The sequence below is a fragment of the Macaca thibetana genome, chromosome 12 (genome assembly GCF_024542745.1).
Source record: "Macaca thibetana thibetana isolate TM-01 chromosome 12, ASM2454274v1, whole genome shotgun sequence".
NCBI lineage: Eukaryota > Metazoa > Chordata > Mammalia > Primates > Cercopithecidae > Macaca > Macaca thibetana.
In genome coordinates, this window is record NC_065589.1 from 47,013,241 (window position 1) to 47,037,496 (window position 24,256).

General features: G+C 37.2%; 1 protein-coding gene across 1 annotated transcript in view; it reads left to right on the plus strand.

The window, feature by feature from the left end:
• Positions 1-24,256, plus strand: part of DNAH7 (dynein axonemal heavy chain 7) — a 341,486-nt gene that overhangs the window by 193,430 nt on the left and 123,800 nt on the right. The window contains 9 exon segments of the mRNA XM_050752319.1: positions 3,279-3,461; positions 3,821-3,997; positions 5,963-6,094; positions 7,438-7,662; positions 10,248-10,445; positions 14,746-14,901; positions 15,602-15,770; positions 17,723-17,849; positions 18,946-19,165. Of these exon segments, the coding sequence (XP_050608276.1) occupies positions 3,279-3,461; positions 3,821-3,997; positions 5,963-6,094; positions 7,438-7,662; positions 10,248-10,445; positions 14,746-14,901; positions 15,602-15,770; positions 17,723-17,849; positions 18,946-19,165 (1,587 nt within the window).

Consider the following 24,256-nt stretch of genomic DNA (forward strand, 5'->3'; position numbering starts at 1 on the left):
TTTCCTGAATTTGAATGTTGGCCTGCCTTACTAGGTTGTGGAAGGTCTCCTGGATGATATCCTGAAGAGTGTTTTCCAACTTGGTTCCATTTTCCCCCTCACTTTCAGGCACAGCAATCAGATATAGATTTGGTCTTTTCACATAATGCCATATTTCTTGGAGGCTTTGTTCATTTCTTTTTCATTTTCTTTCTCTAGACTTCTCTTCTTGCTTCATTTCATTCATTTGATCTTCAATCATTGATACTCTTTCTTCCAGTTGATCGAGTCAGTTACTGAAGCTTGTGCATTTGTCACGTATTTCTCGTGTCATGGTTATCTCTGTCAGTTCGTTTATGGCCTTCTCTGCATGGATTATTCTAGTTATCCATTCTTCCATTCTTTTTTCAAGATTTTTAGTTTCTTTGCTCTGGGCACGTAGTTCCTTTAGCTCTGAGAAGTTTGATCGACTGAAGCCTTCTCCTCTCAACTCGTCAAAGTTATTCTCCATCCAGCTTTGTTCTGTTGCTGGCAATGAGCTGTGTTCCTTTGGAGGGGGGGATGCGCTCTGATTTTTTGAATTTCCAGCTTTTCTGCCCTGCTTTTTCCCCATCTTTGTGGTTTTATCTGCCTTTGGTCTTTGATGCTGGTGACGTACTGATGGCGTTTTGGTGTGGGTATCCTTTCTGTTAGTTTTCCTTCTAACAGTAGGTCTGTTGGAGATTGCTTGAGGTCCACTCCAGACCCTGTTTGCCTGGGTATTAGCAATAGAGGCTGCAGAAGATAGAATATTGCTGAACAGCAAGTGTTGCTGTCTGATTCTTGCTCTGGAAGCTTCATCTCAGGGGTGTACCCCGCTGTGTGAGGTGTTAGGTGTTGGTCTGCACCTAGCAGGGGATGTCTCCCGGTTAGGCTACTCAGGGGTCAGGGACCCCCTTGAGCAGGCAGTCTGTCTGTTCTCAGATCTCAACCTCCGTGCTGGAAGATCTGCTGCTCTCTTCAAAGCTGTCAGACAGCTGTCAGACTCCACCCAGAGGTGGAGTCTACAGAGACAGACAGGCCTCCTTGAGCTGCGGTGGGCTCCACCCAGTTCGAGCTTCCTGGAGGCTTTGTTTACCTACTTAAGCCTCAGCAATGGTGGGTGCCCCTCCCCCAGCCTCGCTGCCACCTTGTAGGTAGATCTCAGACTGCTGTGCTAGCAATGAGGGAGGCTCCGTGGGCATGGGACCCTCCAGGGTTGCCATATTTTAGCAGGTTCTGCAGAGAGTGTGATTATATGGGAGACCGCTTGCTAAAGCTGGTAGTGTAGGAAAAGGGGCCTAGGCTCAGGACCTTTAATTTGTTTATCACATCATTTTTTTTATAAGTGTTTTCTTTCTTCTGACTACCATACATTTTAAACTTGATGCTGTCTACCCACTTAAGGACCTAGCACAGCATGACTCATGAGTCAGGTAATAATGGATAAAATGTGAAATCTCAGCTCTGCCCTTATTGCTGGAAGACCTTAGGCAATGAGTGACGTTAAGAACTGACTCTCATGCGGCAGAGATCTTGCCCAAAGTCAAGTGTTAATAGTAATTTCAAGGATAAAAGAAATTGTAGGCACAGGTGAAGCAGACAGAGGCATGGAACCCTTGATGTGGCTTCTTAGGTCCTCTCTTGCCACAGTGGAGGCACTCTGGCTAAGAGTAAGAGATGAAGTCACTAGATAATATACGCAGTTACATTATTTACACAGAAATAATCATGACATACCTCTATTTTATACTTACAGCTTACATTACATTTTTCAGGAAGCTATGTCCCACAAATACTGAGTCTCAGGGAGTTTAAGTACTTCACCTGAAGTCCACAGCTCATAAGCAGTAGAGTCAAATGAGAAGTGAGGTCCTTGGGACTGTGAAGCCCAAGGTCTCGCCATTGCACGGTAGTGTTTCTCAAAGTGATGCATAACAGGCATGGGAAGCCCACAGCAGAAGAGGAAGTTGATCTCAAGATGATCACCAAGCTGTGGCTCTTCCTTGCTTCCTTCCTGAACACAGCTAGAACTAGCCTCTGAATGTGGGTGTGGGGTGGCTTGAGCCTGAGAGAGACCCATTGTCTTATAGATTAATGCAGTTGGCTGCAGGGACTGAGAATGTGCTAAGGATTCAAATCCTTCACTACTTCAACTTGAACTCATATTTGCTGAAGGAAAAGAGAGGAATCATTGGTGTATACAAAAAAGCTTGAATTATAAGGATCTGAAAAGGAGAATCCATCTTTGTACACTCTAGCTAACACCTGGCTACTCTTTCATATCTGTTGAGCATTTACTATATTCTGGACAATGTGTAAATATTTTCCTATTTATTACATCATTGTAGGACTGTGAATGTTATATTGGTTGTAATTTTCTATACCATCAGGGGAGAGTTCAGCCCAAGGGGAGTGTGTACACATGTATGTATGTGTGTGAATTCATTCAGTGAAGGGGATAAGAAATTTGGTTTAGCACACAAGGGCAATTAACTTGCATAAACATTATACTATATAGAGTCAGATAATCTGAATAATTTTGTTTTTCCTGACACTTATATATTTTTTACTTATATTACTTTCTAAAACATGTTAATATATTTGAGTTCAGAAACATTGATCAAGGGCCAGGTGCAGTGGCTCATGCCTGTAATCCCAGTACTTTGGGGGACCAAGGCAGTTGGAGCTCAGGAGTTCAAGACCAGCCTGGGCAACATAGTGAAACCCCACAAGAAATACAAAATTTAGCTGGGTGTGGTGGTGCGCACTTGTGGTCCTCGGTATTTGGGAGCTGAGGTGGGAGGATTGCTTGAGCCTGGGAGGCAGAAACTGCAATGAGCCATGATCATGCCACTCTGCTCTCTAGCCTAGGCAACAGAGTGAGACCCTGAAAAATTTTTTTAAAAATTAAAAATTAAAAAAAAATAAAGACAGGGAAAGGAAAGGAAAAAAGAAAGAAAAAGAAAAGAGAAGAAAGAGAAGGCAAGGGAGGAAGGAAGAGACTGAAAAAGATAGAATCTTAAGGAAAGATGACTTATTTTTGTCTTGTCCATGGCATATATAGTATAGGCTTCTTTAGAGATACGTATTATATACATGCGTGCGTGCACATACATACACACACACACGTAGTAATGTTTATTCAAAAAGTGCCTTTACATTTTCATGATGAAATTAATCCTAGTACTTATATTTTAAAATTTTGAAATAATATTGGACTGTTTCCTTATACTATCATCATTATATTTTTGCCCTCTGTTCACATGTGCATGAAACAGACTCCAGATAGGAAATGGTTAATTTTTGATGGCCCAGTAGATGCAGTGTGGATTGAGAATATGAACACTGTGTTGGATGACAACAAGAAGCTATGTCTCATGAGTGGGGAGATTATTCAAATGTCACCACAAATGAATCTAATTTTTGAGCCAATGGATTTAGAAGTTGCTTCCCCTGCAACTGTAAGTTCTCCGTTTTGACATCTTTTTATAAATTATAAGGTATTATGAATGCATGTATTTGCTTAGTACCTTTGACTTTAAACAAAAAATATGAGCAGAATTTCTTTTAAGAGCAATCTTTGATTCTCAAAGTACAGATACATCTGTTGACTTACCTTGACAAATTTAGTGGTCAGGATGTTTTCCTCTTGGTTTAGGACTATTTGGTAAAGTTAGACACAAATATCGAGATCATGAAATAATATAATATAAGCTTTCCCCTCCTCCAAGACTTTGCTGAAGATTGTAAGAAACAGAGGTGCCAAATCATATTTATTTTATAAGCATTCCCTTGATGGTAACCACTTATGGCTTTCCAGGTTTCCAGGTGTGGCATGATTTACATGGAGCCTCACATGTTAGGCTGGAGACCACTGATGTTATCTTGGGTGAATATGTTACCTGCGTCAGTCAGTGTTATTCAAAAGGAATTTATAATGAGCTTATTTGACAGAATGGTCCCTGTTTCGATTGAATTTATTAGAAAGCATACAAAGGTAAGAGAAATGAGAATTTTAAGATTAAAAAATAAACGGAAAACTCAAATTAGACTTACATATCAATTTTAATGTCTGTTTTTATTATCAGCTAAGAGATATTAAATCAAAACATTTTTCTGATTAAGTTAAAAATTTAAATTAGAATTCATACAATTCACTAAAAATATTTTAAATGAGGTATATTGATGCTACTTTTTTCTCTCTCTCTGAAAAAAGAGAACTCAAAGGCCCACATAACCATGTCAAAATGTTTTTTCTTTTTTCTGATGGGCTATTGCATTTTAAATAATTTCCATTGTTACAATAGTCTTTATTATCCAAAGTTCCTAAAATAAGCCAGTCAGTCCATGGTAGAAGGACTGGAAAGAAGTCCTAAAGTAGGCAAATTCATTTTTCTTTCTTTCAGTACACACTGGGGAGGGGAAGGGAATTGGGGGGGGGTGGTAGAAGGGAGGAAAATGACAAGGAAATGGGAGTCTCCTGCCTCTGAGAGTTGAACTCTCTCCAGCTGGAAATTATGGAGCAAGAATGTTTAATTTCTGCTTTGGGAGATGCTGACCAAAGGTCTTTTAGAATGACTTTGGCCCAGGAGCAAATGTAGGGAAATAGGGTTGATAGTACTCTTACTGTTGAAGATATAACAAAAAGTCTTGAAGCAGAAGTTTAGCTCAAGGAACAGATTTGGAAAATGGAGTTTAAAACCACGTTAATATAGATTACCTAAAGAAAAATTGCAGAGAAAAAAAGAAGAGAGCAAGGGATAGAATCACAGGTACATCAGTGATTTAGACAAGAGAGAGGAGAGAGGGAAGAACATCTGAAGGAAGTGATGTGTCTTCCATACGGCTTTCAAGAAGTTTGGCTGTAACTGAAATATGTTGTAGATATGAAGTAATCGTGTTTCAAAAACAATTAAACATGTATGAACTGGGGTCATAATAAAATAAGCTTCAGGGCCTTTATGACTTTTATTCTGGCATTGTCAGAGAATTTAGATAATACAAATAATAAACAAATTTTCTATATAACCGAAACATCCTTTCTATAGGAAAGCATGAAACTTATAATGCAAGCTTTTTAAAATGTACTGTGCACTTCTGTTATCTCTTGAAGAAATTTTGAATGCCTGTTATTTACTATGTAGCAATAATTATCTGTTTTATTTGTAATGATAACTATTTGTATTTTAGTGTTGCATCAGTAATACTTAGTCCCACACTTAGAAACTCAGCTGTCATTTCTGATGTTTCTAATGGGGTGGCAGCTGAACATGAAGTCACCTGCTTCTAATCTTCAGGGAGTCTGTTTCAGAGAGTTAATTTTTACTTGTTAATCACCAAACACTGTGACTTTGGCAATTGGAAGAGAGCTGCATGGGGAGAAGACAAACGCCTATGAGAACTTGCTATATGCTGCATGGTTCTAGGAGCATTACACGTTATTTCATTTATTTTATAAACTATCATGGTGACAAGCAGAAAAGTAAAGTGCATGACAATTTCAGCACTCCAGCAAGGTTTTTGAGGGTTCCAAGCCTTGGAATTGTACTTCATAGTAATGAGTTTACTATGAGGATTGCTGTGGCTTATAAATATGCTCTAAAATTGATTTTACTTATTAAGCATTTTAGATATACAAATTAACTGCCTTCTATGAAATTTTTTTAGTGTTTTTGTTTATAAAATTAATATACCTTGGAATCCATATCTTAAATTAACTACATATGTAGCAGCAATTTTTTAAAATTTGAGAATCGATACGAAAAGTTAAAGAGTGCACACTACCTAAATGTAACATCCACTTCTCCCAAGTGAATTGTAATAGGAGTACCTACTCATAGATAGTATGAATTTAAAATTATTGCTATGGTTAACATTAAATGAGCTTAATAAATATTAGCTGGGGATAGTTTAGCTAGTACCTAATTTAAATTGTTTAGACTTTTTCTTACTGACTTTTCAGGAATTATCTCCTACTTCCGACGCAAACTTGGTCCGATCCTTAATGAATCTAATAGACTGTTTTATGGATGATTTTGCTGATGAAGTCAAACTAAAGGAGAGAAGTGATCGAGAAACTTACTCTTTGCTTGAGGTAAGGTCCATTGCCTTCTGTATCCTGCTACAGAAAGACAGGTATCTACTGCTTTCCCCAAAGCTTCCTAATTTATGAAACTCATTTTGCCCCTGAAGTTGGAGACTAGTCGACGGGTGGTAGCTGAAGAGTGAGCAAAGAGCCAGGCCCCAGATTCTGAGTGCTGGTGGGGAAGCTTCTTGCCTGGCAGTCATGGTACGTCATGAGGTTTGGGCGGAGCCCACTGATCACCTCAGATCTGCTACTGAAATCTCAGGTCGTTTGACCAGCCTTAGAAATGATCCATTCCCAAAATGTCAGTGACCATTCTGGCAATGAGATTTACTTCCTTTCCAAATTATAATAATTTATTGCTTTTTTTTCCTTGATTTTTCTTCCTTTTCTCATGAGATATAAATTATTTGTATACATATGTGTGAGTATATAAATATATATTTGGATTAAGGAAAGCAAGAAAATATATAGGTAATCAATAAACCGATTTTTAAAATGGGAATAAAAATATCAGTAGACTTTGGATTTTTTAATGAAAATATTACTACACTACTCATGGTAGCACTTCTACCATGGTCACTATGGTACTTGCTTAACTTATATGTTTTGAAATGAATTAAGTTTTAACTTAGTGTTGAATGGTTTCTGGAGAGAAAGTCTGTGAGTAAACTAGGAGTAGGTGAATAGGGTTGAAGTAGAGTCCAGAATTTTCATGAGCATAGTCCAGAATCTCTTGGCTTTGTATTTAATAAAAGACCTTGTTTTAAAACAAGCAAACAGGCTTCCTACCTTATTGGTGGGTCTTGTCTTGTACCCTGTTTCCTCTTTTTGAGTCTGGAAAGAAGAAAGCTAGTATCTTTTGCTTGCAGAATTGCAATTCTAGTTTAGACACTTAATGCTCAGATATTACAAATAAAATAATTTAAATTTGTTCTACTTAAAGTAAACCCACCATATCAAAATTTAAATAGAAAATGGATATGTATGTTATTTGCTTTATTAAAGTGTGCCTTAATACCTTAATAGTAAGTTATTTCTATGTTCCTTTTAATATCAAGCTACTGTCATGTGTTGAAAATATGAGATTTACTAGATTAATCATTCTGAAGTTTCACTATGGCCAGAATGTATTCTTTATTTTGTATTATCTTCTCTACGATTTTATAAGACGTGCGATTTGATTTTTTAAAACCCTTATGATTACAAAATCCTAAGATGACCTACTAATATATCTGAGCTTACGTGTTTCCTTTCAGAGATACTAATCTGACTGATCTGATATGTAAGCTTCAAGGACAGATTAAAATTATTCTTTAATTGTTCTTAATCTTCTCATCTCTCCAATGCAGGGCATTTTTCTGTTTTCATTGATCTGGTCCATTGGTGCTTCTTGTACAGATGATGATCGGTTGAAATTTAATAAGATTCTTCGAGAACTTATGGAAGGTCCAATTTCAGAACGAACTCGAAATACGTTTAAATTACAGAGTGGTACTGAGCAAACATCCTCAAAAGCACTAACGGTCACATTTCCTGAAAAAGGGACAATTTATGATTATCAATTTGTCACTGAGGTAAGAGTTCTGAAGCAAGATTTGTAGCTGCTAGCCTGGCAGAGTCCCCTCTCTGACACACAGCATATAATGGCTCTGTGGCCACCTTCGTCATCACAGTTTACCTTAAGAGACAGCATAGAATAGAGGAAGATGCACTGGCTTGAATTCAGACAGCTCTAGGTTTGAGTCCTAGTAAAGTCACTTTCTTTCTGGATAGCCATGGACTAGCTGATTTCTCTGAACATAGTTCTTTCCAATGATACTATGAGATAATAATATCTAATGGACCAGTTGCACTCATTAAATAGAATCACAGCAGGCACATACTGTTTAAGGACGGCTGTTAGAGGTTCATGGTGCATGTTAGTATATTAGGCACTAAGAAGTCCTGTAGGAATCCAGCTGGTGTAATCTTAATTCAGTGCTTCCCAAACGGATTGAAAATAAAACTTGGGTGGTGGTTGTTTTTGTATAACAACTCCCACAAGTATTGTACTGAGGACCAAGTTTAGGAATATATATTATTTAAATATATACAGATTTAAGTAAAATTGGGATCATATCACATTCCCAATGGGCAGCTTTATATCCTTCTTGTTTTCTTAATAATGAGAAAAGCTTTCCATTTCACTAATGTTTCTTCAGTAAACTTGCTTTCTAAAGTCAATTTCCTGCCCTTGGACATTGGACTGGTTTTGTTGTTTTCAGATTCTCACTTTTATAAGTACTACTTTGGTAAATATTCTTAGATACAAGTCATTGGGTACATATCTGATTATATCCTTAAGATAAATTTCTAGAAAAGGCATTACTGTATTGCTTTTTGAATTTTTATGGTTCTTGCAATGTATTGCTACGTCACCCCAGAAGGCGAGACTATGCCCAACACATATTTTTTACTTTATTTAATTTCAAATTACTGATAATACCCTGCATTTTCAGGGTAGTTTACAGTTTATTAAGCTTTCTGCAATTATTTCCATTTCATTTTCCAACACCTTGGTGAGGTGGGAAGGATGAGATTATTTTGCAAGTTTTGCCATTGAGGAAATGGGGCTCAGAGATTTAAGATTTAATGTGATTGTCCCAGGATCACACAACCTGATTCTTTTTTTTTTTTTTTTTTTTTTTTTTTTTTTTGAGACTGAGTCTCACTGTGTCGCCCAGGCTGGAGTGCAGTGTTGCGATCTCGGCTCACTGCAAGCGCCACCTCCCGGTTTCACGCCATTCTCCTGCCTCAGCCTCCTGAGTAGCTGGGACTACAGGCGCCCGCCACCACGCCCAGCTAATTTTTTGTATTTTCAGTAGAGACAGGGTTTCACCGTGTTAGCCAGGATGGTCTTGATCTCCTGACCTCGTGATCCGCCTACCTCGGCCTCCCAAAGTGCTGGGATTACAGGCCTGAGCCACTGTGCCCGGTCAGGTTTTCTGATTCTTAATGGTTCCTTTCCTATATGGTATCAAAAGACACATGTTTGAAAAGATTAACAAGAATTTGGGAAAGGCATTATTTTCTTCATTTGTTCTAGAAATATTTCTTTATAATACAATTTTCAGACTGATGTGAATTTAACACTCCCCCCAAAAAAATTCTGTGCTGTACACACAGCCTTCTACCTGAAGATACAAGAATGAATAAAGCACAGTGCTGCCCTCAGTGAGTTCATAACCTCTTCAGATGACAGTCATGTGTCATTCTGGCCCAAGGAGTGCCATGCATCAAAGCTCAGGCCCAAGGAAGTGGCGGGGGCGGGGGACCAGCAGGTGCCTCAGTGAGGCCTGGTTGTGAAGGAAGGATGGGTCCGAATTCTGATGTACTTTGAATGACGAAGAATTTAGATTTTATTCTGCAGGAAGGGTGGTGGCGTTTTTCTAAGAAGACAGAGTTAACATGATATTCTTGAATGTTTTGGTTATAAACACGGTCATAGCAAATTAAAATTTTAGTTTTCAAGCTAATTGGATGCAAAGATATGGCATAATGATAACTCATAATAATAATCTCATATAAAGAAATCTTGCTGTTCTAGAGATCTGTTACACAGCAATGTGAACATAGTTAACACTACTGAACTGTTCACTTAAAAATAGTTAAGGGTAAATTTTATGTATTTTTTTACTGTACATTTTTTAAAAAGAAATTTTGCCTACAATGATAAACTAATGTTATAAATACTGTTATGAAAGGCAAGCAATATGCAGCGTATCTTCTAGGGAGAAAAAATTCTATACTGGTTAACATTTATTGAATGAAGTTCTTTACTCTTTACTCTTTAGCTCATTGGTTAGTTTAATTTTCTCAATGCCATTAAATAATCTGACATTTGGCCGCAATAATTGATCATTGGGTTGGCATAAGCAGTGGTTTCAGAACATCAAAAAACCACAGCATTGCTATTTCATTTGTATTCATGTAAAAGCTAGTTTCTCCTTAATTTATACATACAATTTAACCTTCAAACTGAGTATTGTGTCTTAAAAGATAAAACAAATGTATACGTATTGGAGTTTGTTGGTCTTAGTCTTTTCTACAATGGCACAGGAGTATAGAGCTTTTTAAAGTATTTTATAATATTCATTACTTGGTTGTTTATTATAAACAGGGAATAGGAAAATGGGAACCATGGATAAAGAAGTTGAAAGACGCTCCTCCAATTCCTAAAGATGTAATGTTTAATGAAATCATTGTGCCAACTCTGGACACAATTCGATACTCTGCATTAATGGAATTGCTGACCACCCATCAAAAACCTTCAATATTTGTAGGACCAACAGGAACTGGGAAAAGTGTTTACATTATTGTAAGTACCGCAGAAATCTACATATTAAACTGTGCATAATCTTCCTAAAAATGTTAATTTTTGAAATAGTAGACAAATAATTTTTTTTAAATACTCAAGTACTTTGATGTTTGAACTGCAGAGAATTTTTGAAAAATTGCCTAGTTATTTTATACTTTATTTTAGCCAAAAGACCAAGAAGTGATAATTGCCTATTTATTTTTGAAAGTTGATTAATGATATGATGCCATTTTACACCATTAAATTGTTGTCCCATTTATTTTGGTATTTTAATAAGAGTTGTTTGTTCCACATGAGAATTTCATACCTCTTGAAAAGTGTGTTTTAGTTACGCTTGATATCTTCTAAGTTATTTTATATCTGAAGGATTATTATGTAGTAACAAGACTGATTTTCCTTAATGATGTCTGGAATTGTTGTCTGTTAGTTAAGATAATGCTAGATGCTGTAATAGAAAATACCACAGTCTCAGGAGCTTTATGCAGCCTGTGAAGGAGAATGAAGATACTTTTGAGGGCCGCTCTTTGATTGTAGGTTCCAGTTAATTCACATTCTCCCACAGTACCTGTTTCTAGTTCTTTATTGACTTTAACATTACATCTTACAATCTTTCTGAAATGTATTTGGCAATATAGTTACATAGCCATCCTAGTGTTTATTGAATAATCTCTTTCATAAAAGATTGGAATGACATCTCTCATAAACTAAATGCTTGCATGTATGGGAGTATCCAAGAGGAGGGAGAGATACATTTTCACTGAGAATTTAAATCAAGGAGTGTTTTTGGCCTGGATTAAAAAAAAAAAAACTAAAAAAACTAGAAGTGTACAGAAAGCTGAGAGATTTATCTAAGATATCACCACGGGTCAGGGAATGGAGACTTAACATGATTGAAGGCAGTGGTTAGAGGAAAATACAAGCCTTTTGTCATTTATACCTTCATCAATTTCAGCCCAGGCAATAAAGTGCCTAGGCATAAAAACATTACTTTTCACAAACTTAGGAACTTAATTTTGTAATCTGCTTTTAAAACTAATATTGTAAATCTTTTTCAATTTCATTATTCTTCTACAAGATGATTTTAAGGGTATTGTAGTATTTGATTCTATAATTTTATAATAATTGATTCAAATCCCCAATTTTCCTAACATTTTGCTTTAGAAATAAGATTGCAGGCCGGGCACGGTGGCTCACGCCTGTAATCCCAGCACTTTGGGAGGCCGAGGCAGGGGGATCACGTTAGGAGAGCGAGACCATCCTGGCTAACATGGTGAAACCCTATCTCTCCTAAAAATACAAAAACAAACAAAAAAAGTAGCTGGGCGTGGTGGCGGGCGCCTGTAGTCCCAGCTACTTGGGAGGCTGAGGCAGGAGAATCGCTTGAACCTGCCAGGTGGAGCTTGCAGTCAGCCAAGATCGTGCCACCGCACTCCAGCCTGGGTGACAGTGTGAGAGTCTGTCTCAAAAAAAATTTAAAAAAAGAAAGAAAGAAGATTGTAATTAACGTTTTTATAGCTAAGTCTTTGTTCTTATTTTTGCTTATTTGTTTAGGAAAATGTCCTAAGATTCCTGGACATGGAATTGTTGATTTTTTGATGAATATTAAGTTGTTCCTCATAAAGGTTATTGTCTGCCATGCCCTTCAGGGGGATTTCATTGCCCCAATTAATTGTTAGTTGTATTGTAAATAATACAAATATACAGCTAAAGTCTCTGAAATTTATTCTTCTGTGAAAGAAAATATTTTAAAACAATGCTACATAATTTTAATTTCCCTATAGTAATTTCATTAAGAATTTATTTATATAAACTGCTTCATAAAATTTTATAGATACATTTCATCTGGTTGAAAGAATTAAACATAAAATTTACAATTTGAAGTGATTTTCTCTTCAAATTATTGCATGTCTACTTATATTTTAAATAAATGATGGAAAAAAGTAGTATCTAATTAAAGATTACCTAAAAACGTAAGTTAAAACAACACTTTACAACAAAAAAAAACTAAGGATTTTTTCTAAAGCCTGTAATTTTTTTCTAAATTCAGTTTTAAATTATCAATACTATGAATGACAGTATCCATTGACCTCCTTCCCCTACCCAGTTAATGAGGAATAGTGAAATATTGCTATTTGTCACCAATACCTTTCACCATCTTCTGGTAAGACAGAGATGTTTTAAAACCTCAGTTTGTTTTTGCCAAATTAATATTATGCAGCAACTCTTTTGGAAGTTTTTTTTAATGTTAATTACGTTTGGATTTTGGTTTTAAAACTATTTATGCTTATGATGGTTAGATTTAGTTCTGTTTTTAGATGGCCTCCATGCTCACTGCCAAACTGTTCATGCCATGGCTTATGTATGTGTTGCATTCTTACTTTCATTATTTTATTTATTTTTGAGAGACAGGGTCTTGCTCTATCCCCTAGGCTGTAATGCAGTGGCACAATCACAGCTCACTGCAGCCTTGACCTCCTGGGCTCAAGTGATACCCCCATTTCAGCCTCCCAAGTAGCTGGGACTACAGGCATGCACCACCACACCCATATAATTTTTTTTGTAGAAGTGGGATCTTGCTATGTGGCTGAGGCTGATCTCCAACTCCTGGGCTCAAGCAGTCCTCCTGACCTGGCCTCCCAAAGTGCTGGGATTACAGGCTGGAGCCACCACACCCACCCTTTATTTTCACGCTTGTTTCATTTAGTTCATCCATCAATCCAACAAAAATGTATTGATTACCTACCATATGACTACCATTGTTAGCTAATAAAAATATATTATAATATAGTATTTACATTGTACATCATGTAGGCAAGCAAAGTGAAATAATTTTTTAGAGTCTTAAGCAATAATTTTTAAAAACTTGTATAAATTTGCTTTACTCAGACATGTCATTCCTTCATTGTAGTTGTTGCTCAGAATAGGGAGTTGTTTACATAAATAGAATAACTTGTTTTCAAACTATTATTCCTCTTGAAATAATGTATCACTTACATTATAATTATACAATCATAAAAGAAATTTTAATCATAAAAGTCACAAAAATATATTCCTACTTTTATTCTAAACTTCCCCATTCCCAGTTTTTGCTATTCTAACTGGCAATCACAGGTAAGAACACAAAGTCTTCAAAGATTTTAAAGAGCTTCCATTTTAGAATGTGCTCATTCTGTGAAAAGGAAAACAATTTTAAATTTAAAAAGGTAGCTCCTGCTGGGCTGGGATGGGAGGATTAAAAGTTAGCCTTCCTCCAGAATCTCTGACCAGCTTGTTACCCTGCGTCTTCCTTATTTTCTCTATTTGTTCTGCCTCCTGGTACTCCTGGCATGTGTGCTAAATGTAGTCATTAATGAGAACATCATAAGTCCTTTTTAAAATATGTGTTGCCTTGATGAATAGATTAATATTCCAAAGTATGCTTTCAAAATTTCCATTAGCTTAATTATGGTAATGTTTAGTATATAATCACATCATGAAAAGAGGACTTGCTTGAGATATTTTACCATTTGATATTTTGGGTTAATAATTTAGTATCTTAATTATAAAGCTGAATGCTGCAAGCATTTAATGCAAGTAAAGTTTAGAACGGCAAAAAACTTCACTGTTTCCCTTCCTATACTCATACGTGCATGTGATAGCTATTACTGTTCATTAAGAAAATATGTGATTTACTTAGTATTTTTTTCTAATAAATTGGCCTTTAATTGGCAAGGGATTGTGCCCTATACAGAACTCTTAGGGGAGAGAAGGGAAAGAAAAGTGAGGAGAAGCAATTTTATTTTGAAGAGCTCCTCAGGGAATTCTGGTATGTCCCATCCCTGGCATACATCTTGCTTAAGAACCATTGTAATTCCACCTGCTTCCCAGTGAATTCCATTTTGAAAATAGTTATATTTTTAAGCTTTCTAACTTACAGAAAGAGGTTTGTATGTAAGTGGAAAGATAATAGGATATATGAAAAAGAATATTCATCTGGAGAGAGACAAATGGCAGTCTGAATTCTTGCCCATCACGGAGAACTTAGGCAGGTTTCCTAACCTCTGAGTCTCTGTGACTCCACGTTAAGGAGAATGTGTACTCTCTGGTAGCTGTGAAAACCAGAGAAGGCACATGCAAGGGGTGGACAGATGGAGACACTCCATTGGCATGGTAACTGTTATTCCTACTGATTCCATCTATTTGTACAGTGATATGGCACTTAAGGTTAAATTTGAGTCTATCAGTAATGATGCTTAGTGTTTATTCTGAAATGTCAAAACATAATTCCAACTATGGCTCATTTTATTATTTTGTTATATAGAATTTTCTTTTAAATCAACTAAATAAGGAAGTCTACAAACCTCTGCTAATTAACTTCTCGGCACAAACTACAGCAGCTCAAACTCAGAATATTATCATGTCGAAATTGGACAAGAGAAGAAAGGGAGTTTTTGGTCCTCCTTTGGGCAAGAGAATGGTAATGACTCTTTGTACAGCACCCGGGCCTATTCATATACATTGCTGCAGTTGGAACAAGGAAACCAAATAACCTGGGGATAGACATCTTTTTGTATAGTGTTTTTATGTCACAAATTTGGATTAAAAGGTTCTCCTAAAAATGTAGTTATATTTGTATGTGCAGTAGACAGCTTGATGTTTAAAACAAGGAGTTGCCCTTTGAGTTGAAGGTAGAATATTTATCTGAGAAATTATCTACCTTCCTAATTTTTTCACTGACATTTTTATTCAGCAGTCTTTGCTGCTTGCTTTTGTAGACCTTCAGCAACCCACCTCACAATAGATTTACCTGTGTTCCTCTGCAAAGAACATCCTTCTCACCCTAATCACACTTTTCTCATCTATTTTCATGAATTGAAGTGTAGTACAAGGAAAAAATATGCAGTGTATTGAGAAACAAATTGTATCAGAGGACTAATAAGTCCTAAGCTATTAACCTATGAAGATTAGTAATGAGAATGTCTCCTTATTTCTTGAGGAATATGAATGCTAAAAGCATGGAAGCTAAGGATATTATCCTTGTTTAGAAAAGAAACCATCACTTCCCCATATGTACTCTGCAAGTAGATAGCTAAGTATTTGCCTCAATATTGTTTACACAATAGGACGCTATGTTGAGATGTTAATATTTTCTATACCTCTTCTCTTCTTATTCTCAGGTTGTCTTTGTAGATGATGTCAATATGCCTGCTCGGGAGGTATATGGGGCTCAGCCTCCCATTGAGTTACTTAGACAGTGGTTAGATCACTGGAACTGGTATGACCTAAAAGATTGTTCCATGATTAAACTAGTGGACATTCAGATCATGTGTGCTATGGGACCTCCAGGTACATTTTTTGAGTTTGGATTATTAAGATGAAAAAATCACTCTAGCGATAGCTAAAGAAAAACTGGAAAAAACCTCTTTTGAGTCCCAATGTTTTGTGTATATGTTTTCTATGTGTATCTACTGTGACCTAACAGAGTGTATCACATGACCAACTCAAAGTGGGTGACCTTGGATAGGCTATGCACCTACCAACTCTTCCAAATCTTTTTTTCTCCCACCTTCTGGAACTTCTTTCTCCCACCTTCTGGAACTCTTCCAAATCCTTTTTTCTCCCACCTTCTGGAAGTTTGCTTCCAATTTCCTGTTTCTGCTTTCTGAGAACTCACATCCTCCTGGGGCAGCTCATCTTCCTCTGTGTCATTCCTTAATGCTTCAACTGTATGGAATGGTCCCTGCTTCAGAAATCATCTTCCTTCTACCCCAATCAAGTCCCATTCAAGACAGTCTCTGTATTTAAACAGGCTGCTGAGAAGAATTTAAGTAGGGAATGGCCAAAAGATCCTTTAAATTTTACAAGATAAATTTATATGCAAAGGAATCTCTATGTAGAGGAAATTTGCTTTTTAATGCTGAGATGTCTAAAATGGCTTGATTTACTAACCAGACATCTTTAACTGTTTTCTTCCTGACCTCAAGCCAGTATTCTATTTTTCAAAATGTTGCTTGTGTTGTTATACCACTTCAGGGAATCTCTCTGGTATTTGCTCCCTAACCCTGACCTTTATCTAACCTGTAATGCAGTTTGCTCTGAGTCAGTAATTGCTCTCAACACATTCCCTGGGCCATTTTGAACACTTTCTGTTTGTTTGTTTTTGAGACAGGGTCTCACTCTGTTGCTTAGGTGGGGTGCAGTGGTGTGATCATAGCCCACGGCAGCCTCAAACTCCTGGGCTCAAGTGATCCTCTCACCTCAGCCTCCTGAGCAGCCAGGACTACAGGCATGCACCACCATGCCTGGCTAATTTTGTTTTTTATTTTGTGGAGACAGGGCTTGGGGGCTTGTTATTATTATGCTCAGGCTGTTTTTCTTTTCTTTTTCTTTTTAATAAAAGACCGTATTGCTCCTGGGTCTCAGACTTCAGTTCTACTTTGTCTCTCCCCCACCACCCCAAGCCAGGCATTTATACTCACATGTCCACTTTTCCCTGCCTCTTCAGGCACTGGTAAGAAGAGTATGCTGAAACCTTGTGGTATCTTTTCCTTTTGGACCCCATTTCTATTTTCTAAAAATACCACAATTCTGAACATTCTCTGGAAGGGTTGGAGACAGAGCTGGGGTAGATGACCTTACCATCTTTTCTTCTGCAGCCCTTTCACCATCTCCTTAAACTCTTTTACATTTTCCAAAATAAATATATAAGCTCAAAGGAATCTTTCATTATTTTATGGAAAAAATCCCCCAATTTTTAAAGATGCAAGCAGCCAGTGAAGTCACTGTATGAACTGTATAGACTAGTCTTGGGTAAATTCACTTCAAGATGTGGGGAAAGAATTTGGCTATATGTCATGGTTGTGCTGAATTCCAGCCTTAGGGGAAGTGCCCTAAACTTTGGTCAGTCAGATTCACCAGGGTTATATTAATATTATGTAATATCACATCTTAATATTGTATTGAGGATGTTTACCATTTACTGCTTTAAGCTATAAACCATGGAGAACACGGCCTGTGGCTTTTTCTGCCTGGTCTGATTTCCCTTGGTAGTATAGTTTTGACCCAAGATTATGTCTAATTAGTTGAACTCATTCAGATAATTCACCTAGAAAAGTAACATCTTGAGTTTGAGGGAAAAATAGTTTTGATGTCAGGGTTATCCAAACAATTGATTGCTCTTAACTTCATGTGCTGTGAATTTTTCCATCTTTCAAGTTACTTTAAACTATAAAATATTTGAGAAAATACTCTTGTGTATACTAGTAACATTATTAAGAGTTATACTTTTTAATATTTAGGTGGTGGTCGAAATCCAGTAACTCCTCGATACATGCGACATTTCAATATTATAACAATCAATGAGTTTAGTGATAAATCCATGTATACAATCTTCTCTAGAATCTTAACTTGGCATTTAAAAATCTGGTAAGTAATCAAAAATTTGTTTTGTTTTAATTAGGAGGTATAAAATATTTTAGAAACATACCAATATTAAGTAGCGTATTTCAAAGAGCAAGAGCATTCCTAGATAAGGAAAAGGTAACAGACAACATTGTTTGCCTCTGTCCCCTCCACCTCCCAGTGTGGGAGCATAAAACAAAGAGGTCTGACCATTCTGCTATATAATATGTTCATGTTTGAGTTATTATTTTGAATTTTCACCACTGAGTTCAATTACTGCTGGAAAGATGTACCAGGTTTATGCTGTGACTTTGATGCCCTCTAGTAGAACTCGAGTTCTGCAGGGGCATTCGTGTCCAACTCTGAGAAGTATTGCCTTGGAGCTGCCTAGCTGCAGAGATTCTGCTACTCCACAAGATGCACAGATATCAGGGAGCCAAGCTGACCTGGGCAGGAGAAGTCTGTCTGTGTCCCCATGTCCATTCTCAAGAAATTGTCATTCCTTGCCTTATCCAGTGATGGAGTAAACAGCTGGCTCCTTGACAAACCAGAAGTTAAATATAGGCAATCTTTCTAAATGAAAATTAGTTCTCTATGTTCTTTATACCCTAATCATGCCCTTTGTCTTGGCTCACTGTTTTACTTTCCTTTTTTTCTCTTTTCCTTTTTTTTTTTACATATTTTAATTTTCTTCCTTTTTTTCCTCCGAAAATACCTGTTTCACCAGTGTTCCTTATGGATTATACTTATATGCAGTTGAGAATGCCAGGGAATGAAAGAGGTCGGGAAATGCTTGTCTAGTGGATTTGGGAATTACATAATCTGGGTTCCTTGGCTGTCTCTTCTGTTCACTTACTTAAGTGCTTTTAAGTCCATTAAACTGGCCCTGCTCATTTCACAGGGTTCTTTTGGACATAACATAAAATAGTACATAGAAAATAGCTTTAAAAGGAGTAAAAATCTCTTAGTATTATTATTATAACAAGATATGGTAATTTTATAAATGACATTGATTTAATCAAAATTAAAATTTTATGTTGGTCCTGCTAAGTAGCCTTCATGTCTCATAATTATATAATTGCTAACATTTTCCTTTCTTTTTATTTTAAAACATTTTAAGTTATAAATTTCCAGATGAATTTCTAGATTTGACCACACAAATTGTAAATGGCACAATGACTCTGTATAAAGAAGCAATGAAGAATCTCTTGCCTACTCCAGCTAAATCTCACTACTTGTTCAACCTCCGTGATTTCTCCCGTGTCATTCAAGGTGTTTGTTTGTCAAGACCAGAAACAACAGAAACCACAGGAGTGATTAAACGTCTTTGGGTTCATGAGGTAAATTTTCCTGTTATTGAAATGGGATTATGTGAGAAACAAAGATTTACCATGCCAACAACTGGGTGAAAAGAAATATTCTGCAATTTATATTGCTGAAATGTATTCAGTTATTTGGCATTTTGAAGGCCAATGCTCAAGAAAAATTTTTAAAATATTTAACACTGAGATATTTTATGATGTTTAAAATGCTTTATCTCCCATATGCAGATTTAGGAATTTCTGTTGATTTATAGAATATTTCCAAGTAGATGTCACTTTGAGCCAGTTTCCCTTAAGTAGTTTAATCCTGGTTAGTTTGGCTTCAAATAAATTTGAAATGGAACACTTTTTAAGGAGTTGTTTTTATAAGAAATGAATGTGGGTTTTTTTTTTACATTACTTATTTGTATAGTATTACTAGATGCCAAAAGAATTGCAAAGCAAATTCTTGAGAGCATAGAAACTATATAAAAATGTATTTAAGCTCTCTTGGGAATAGGTATGTGGATGAGCATGTTCTTATAAAAACTGGTGGAGGAGACCGGGCACAGTGGCTCATGCCTGTAATCCCAACACTTTAGGAGGCTGAGGCGGGAGGATTGCTTGAATTCAGGAGTTTGAGGGTGCAGTGAGCTATGATGGCACCACTGCACTTCAGCCTGGGTGACAGAGCAAGACCCTTATTTTAATTTTGATAATGCAGTTAAGAAACATAGAGCACGAGAATATGCTACTGTGTTAAAACCATGTACTACAGAGACGTAAATTTCAAAAGGTCTTTTAAAAATCCGGTTTCTCTGGACTTTTTAGATACACATTTTGAATTCCTAAATCATCACACATTCAAATATACATCCAGGTGAAGATCCATTCCACTTGGAAATTTTGGCCACAACAAGGTCTCCAAAAGTGATTATTTGGAAAGGATGATATTGAGATTCTTATAGCACTCCACAGCAGGTTACCTAATTGCCTGAGTGGGACCCACATCCCGGGATATGGATGCAGGCTTGTGTTTGGGGGCCACATGGATATTAGAAATGTACTAAGAGCTGGAGAGTGTAGGGGAAGTGAACAGGGAAGATGATGCTGAATTCATTCAAGGAGCATGCCTTAGTCCATTCAGGCTGTTATAAAAAGTACCTTAAACTGGGTGGCTTGTCAACAAACTGAAATTAATTTCTCACAGTTCTGGAGGCTGGGAAGTTCAAGATCAAGGCGCTGGCAGATTTCATGTCTGGTGAGGGACTGTTTTCTAGTTATAGATGGTGCCTTCTCACCACGTCCTCAAGTGGTGGAAGGGGCGAGGGGCTCTCTGGCCTCCTTTATAAAGGCACTAATTCCATTCATGAGGGTTCTGCCCCATGACCTAATTACCTCCCAGAGTCCCCACACCTCAGTACTATCACCCTGGGGGTGAGGATTTCAACATATAAATGTAGGGGGAACATAAACATTGAAACCATAGCAGAATGCATTGCTGAAGGCAGCATTTTGTCATGGGTGAATCTAACTCACGAGGAAGCATTTGGCATCCACCACCTCAGGAACTTTTCCCTTGATATTCCTTCTGCCTAGAACACTCTTTCTCTGTTATCTGCAGGCTTGCCCACTTACTTCCTTCAGATTTTTGCTGAAATACCCCCCTTGTCATGCAGGCTTGCTTTGGGCCATCCCTACCCCCTTGGCTTCTTACTGCTTACCTTGTTTTGTTCTTCATAACATTGAACATCACCTGACACCTTCTAAATTTTGGGCTACTTATTGTCTTTACAATAATAGAAACTTTAGGAGAATGGCAATTTTATTTTTGCACTGCTTTTCCCAGTGCCTGGCACACAGAAAACCCTCAATAGATATTGGCGAATGAACGAGTGTCTCAAGAGAGGAAGGCAGGCAAGCTTGCTACACGTGACACGTTTTGTCACCTGGGATTATACAGGCCAGTGCTTTCTTCCAATCATGGGAATAGGTTGTCTGTGCTATTGTATATGTGTTAGACATAATTACTTTTAAGAGTTTCTTAGATTCTATGCTGCTTTAGATGTCAGATTATTGAGTTTTGATAATGGTTATTGAGCTCTTTGGGCATTTAATGAGGTTGACTACTTCATATTTATACACGCCTACATAAAACATAATGAATTTAGTCCTCAGCTCAAAACCTTGTATTAGCACCCACTTCATTCAGAGGAATTTAGAATAGAAGTCCAGTGGCCCATAGGACCTGGGATGTGTTCCTCTTAGCCTGTTCCCCTCAGGCTGCCTCCTGCTCTCATCCTCATCCCCCTTTCACCAGCAGTACAGGCCTCCTGGCTATTCTCTCTGCCTGCAATATTTCCTCCAGATATCGATGCTCTGGAATAGCTCCCTCCCTGCCTTTGATCAACTTCCTCCTTCTAGTTGAAGCTTTTTAATACCACAGCCTGTGTCCCCTCCCCTATCCTAGTAGTTCCAGTCTTTTGTATCCTGTCCTATTTTACTTCTTTCTATAATATTTTTCAATGTCCAACATGTTGTAGAATTCATTCATTATATGTATTGTTCATCTCCCTCAGATAGCAGGCAAGCCCCATGAGAGCAGAGATTTCTCTCTTTTTTTTTTTTCTTACTGCAGTGCCAAGTAGGATGTTTGGTACATTATTCTCAATATCTTTAAAAATATGGGGTAATTGTGAGACAACAGGTGGGAAGGGATCCCCAGAGAACCTCCAGCCAGCCGGGGCACTGGGGTGGAGCCACAGAAGTTCATGCTGTTTGCAGTGGGGAGGAGCCTGGCCCCTCTTCTTCCTGGATGGAACCTGGGATTCAATCTGCAGGGCGGGAAGCACTGTAGCAGGGACTCTGGCCTTGTGGAGAGTCCCTGTTTCCCCCTTTTCTTCATTTTCACTCAGCAAAACCCTGTTTTACTGAACATTCAAATAGTCTGCGAGGCGAAATTTTTGTGGCTGTGTGACAAGGACCCTACCTTTAGCTGAACTAAGAAAAAGCCCTGCAACGGTTGAACTCAACACTAATTTGTGCTTTATTTCTGTTCACTCAGAAAAGATTTCTTCAGGATTTACTATATGTTAGAGACTACTTTACATGTCTTTTTCCTTTCCAGACATCATTATCATACTAGATAACCTTATATAATTTCACTAAATGGTTTCTAAGGTATAAAACTGACTTACAACTCATTCCCTTTGGCTTCTCCACAGCTCTCAGATGTTAGTTAATGCACATATCACCTGGTTTGCTTGTTAAATACAGATATTCTGCAAAAACAAGACCCCCCAAAATAGATGAATGTGTTTCATCAAAATTAAAAAATTTTATGCTTCAAAAAGTACCATCAAAAAAATGAAAATATAGAGAATGGAATAAAATACCTGCAAATCATATAAACTGTTAAGTGTCTAGTATCCAGAATACCTTAAGAACTATTATAACTCAACAATAAAAGGCTAATAACCCAATTTAAAAGTGGGCAAATGATTCAAAGACATCGCTGCAAAGATGATATATGAATGGCCAATAAGGACATGATTAGTCATTAGGGAAATACAAATCAAAACTGCCATTAAGTACCTTTCATACTCAATAGGATGGCTGTAATAAAAAAGATAAATAATAAAACAGTATTGGTGAGCATGTGGAAGAACTGGAACCCTCATACATAGCTGGCAGTAATGTAATATAGAAAACAGTTTGGTAGGTCATCAAAAGGTTAAAACATAGAGTTACCATATGACCTCGCAATTCCACTCCTAACTATGGACCCAAAGAACTGATACATGTCCACGTGAAGACTTGTACATGAATATTATTAGCAGAATTATTTATAATAGCCAAAAAGTAGAAACAACCCAAATATCCGTCAGCTGATAAGTGGACAAAGTGTTGTAAATATACACTGTGGAATTTTATTCAGTCCTAAAAACAAATACTCATATATCCTACAACATAGATGAACCTAGAAACATTGTGCTAAGTTACAAAGTCCATACACAAAAGGTCACATATTATATAATTCATTTACATCATATATCCAGAATAAGCAAGTTCCATAGAGACAGTAAGTAGATTAGTGTTGGCCAGGGCTGGTGGTAATGAGAAGTAGCCTCTATTGGGTATCAGGTTTCTTTTTGGGGTGATGATAAAGTTCTGGAGGGAGATAGTTGTGATGATTGCACAACTTTGTGAATATTCTGATTTTGTATTCTTTTAAAGAATGAATTTTATGGCCCATGAATTATTTCTCAATTTTAAAAGTCTGTAATCAAGACTTTGAGGTAAATAAATTCAAAGTACAAATTACAATATAAATATGCCAGAAATTATATCCTTTGCAGCAATTTAGATTTATAATAGAAAGTTTTAAGTGTCAACTTTTTAAAATGTGAGAGGTGGTGATAGAATAATGGTTCCCTGCTGGGGAGGGAGGAAAGCAGAGATCAACAGGAGTGAGCATGAGGGAGCTTACTAAGGTGCTGGAAATTTTATATCTTGATCTTGGTGGTGGTTTCATGGATGTGTATCTGTGTGCAAAAATTCTTTGAGCTGTACACTTAAGATTGTTGTACCTGTATTAGTCCATTTTCATGCTGCTGATAAAGACATAACCAAGACTGGGCAATTTACAAGAGAAAGAGGTTTATTGAACTTACAGTTCCATGTGTCTAGAGATGCCTCACAATCATGGTGGGAGGTGAAAGGCACCTCTCACATGGTGGCAAACAAGAGAAGAGAGATTGTGCAGGGAAACTCCCCTTTTTAAAACCATCAGGTCTCGTGAGACTTATTCACTGTCACAAGAACAGCACGGGAAAGACCCACCCCATGATTCAATTGCCTCCCACCAGGTCCCTCCCACAACACGTGGGAATTCAAGATGAGATTTAGGTGGGAACACAGCCAAACCATATCTGTACCTTATATAAGGAAAAACAAAAAACAAAAAGAAATGGAAGGATATTCCCAGGAATCACCATCCGTGTTTTTAAGTCAACAGATCCACTGTGGGGCCTAGGAATTTGCATTTTGAATAAGTACCCCAGATTATTTTAATGCAGATGTGTTGACTGTCTTTGAGAAATGCTGCTGTAGGTTCTTGCTAAACTGCCA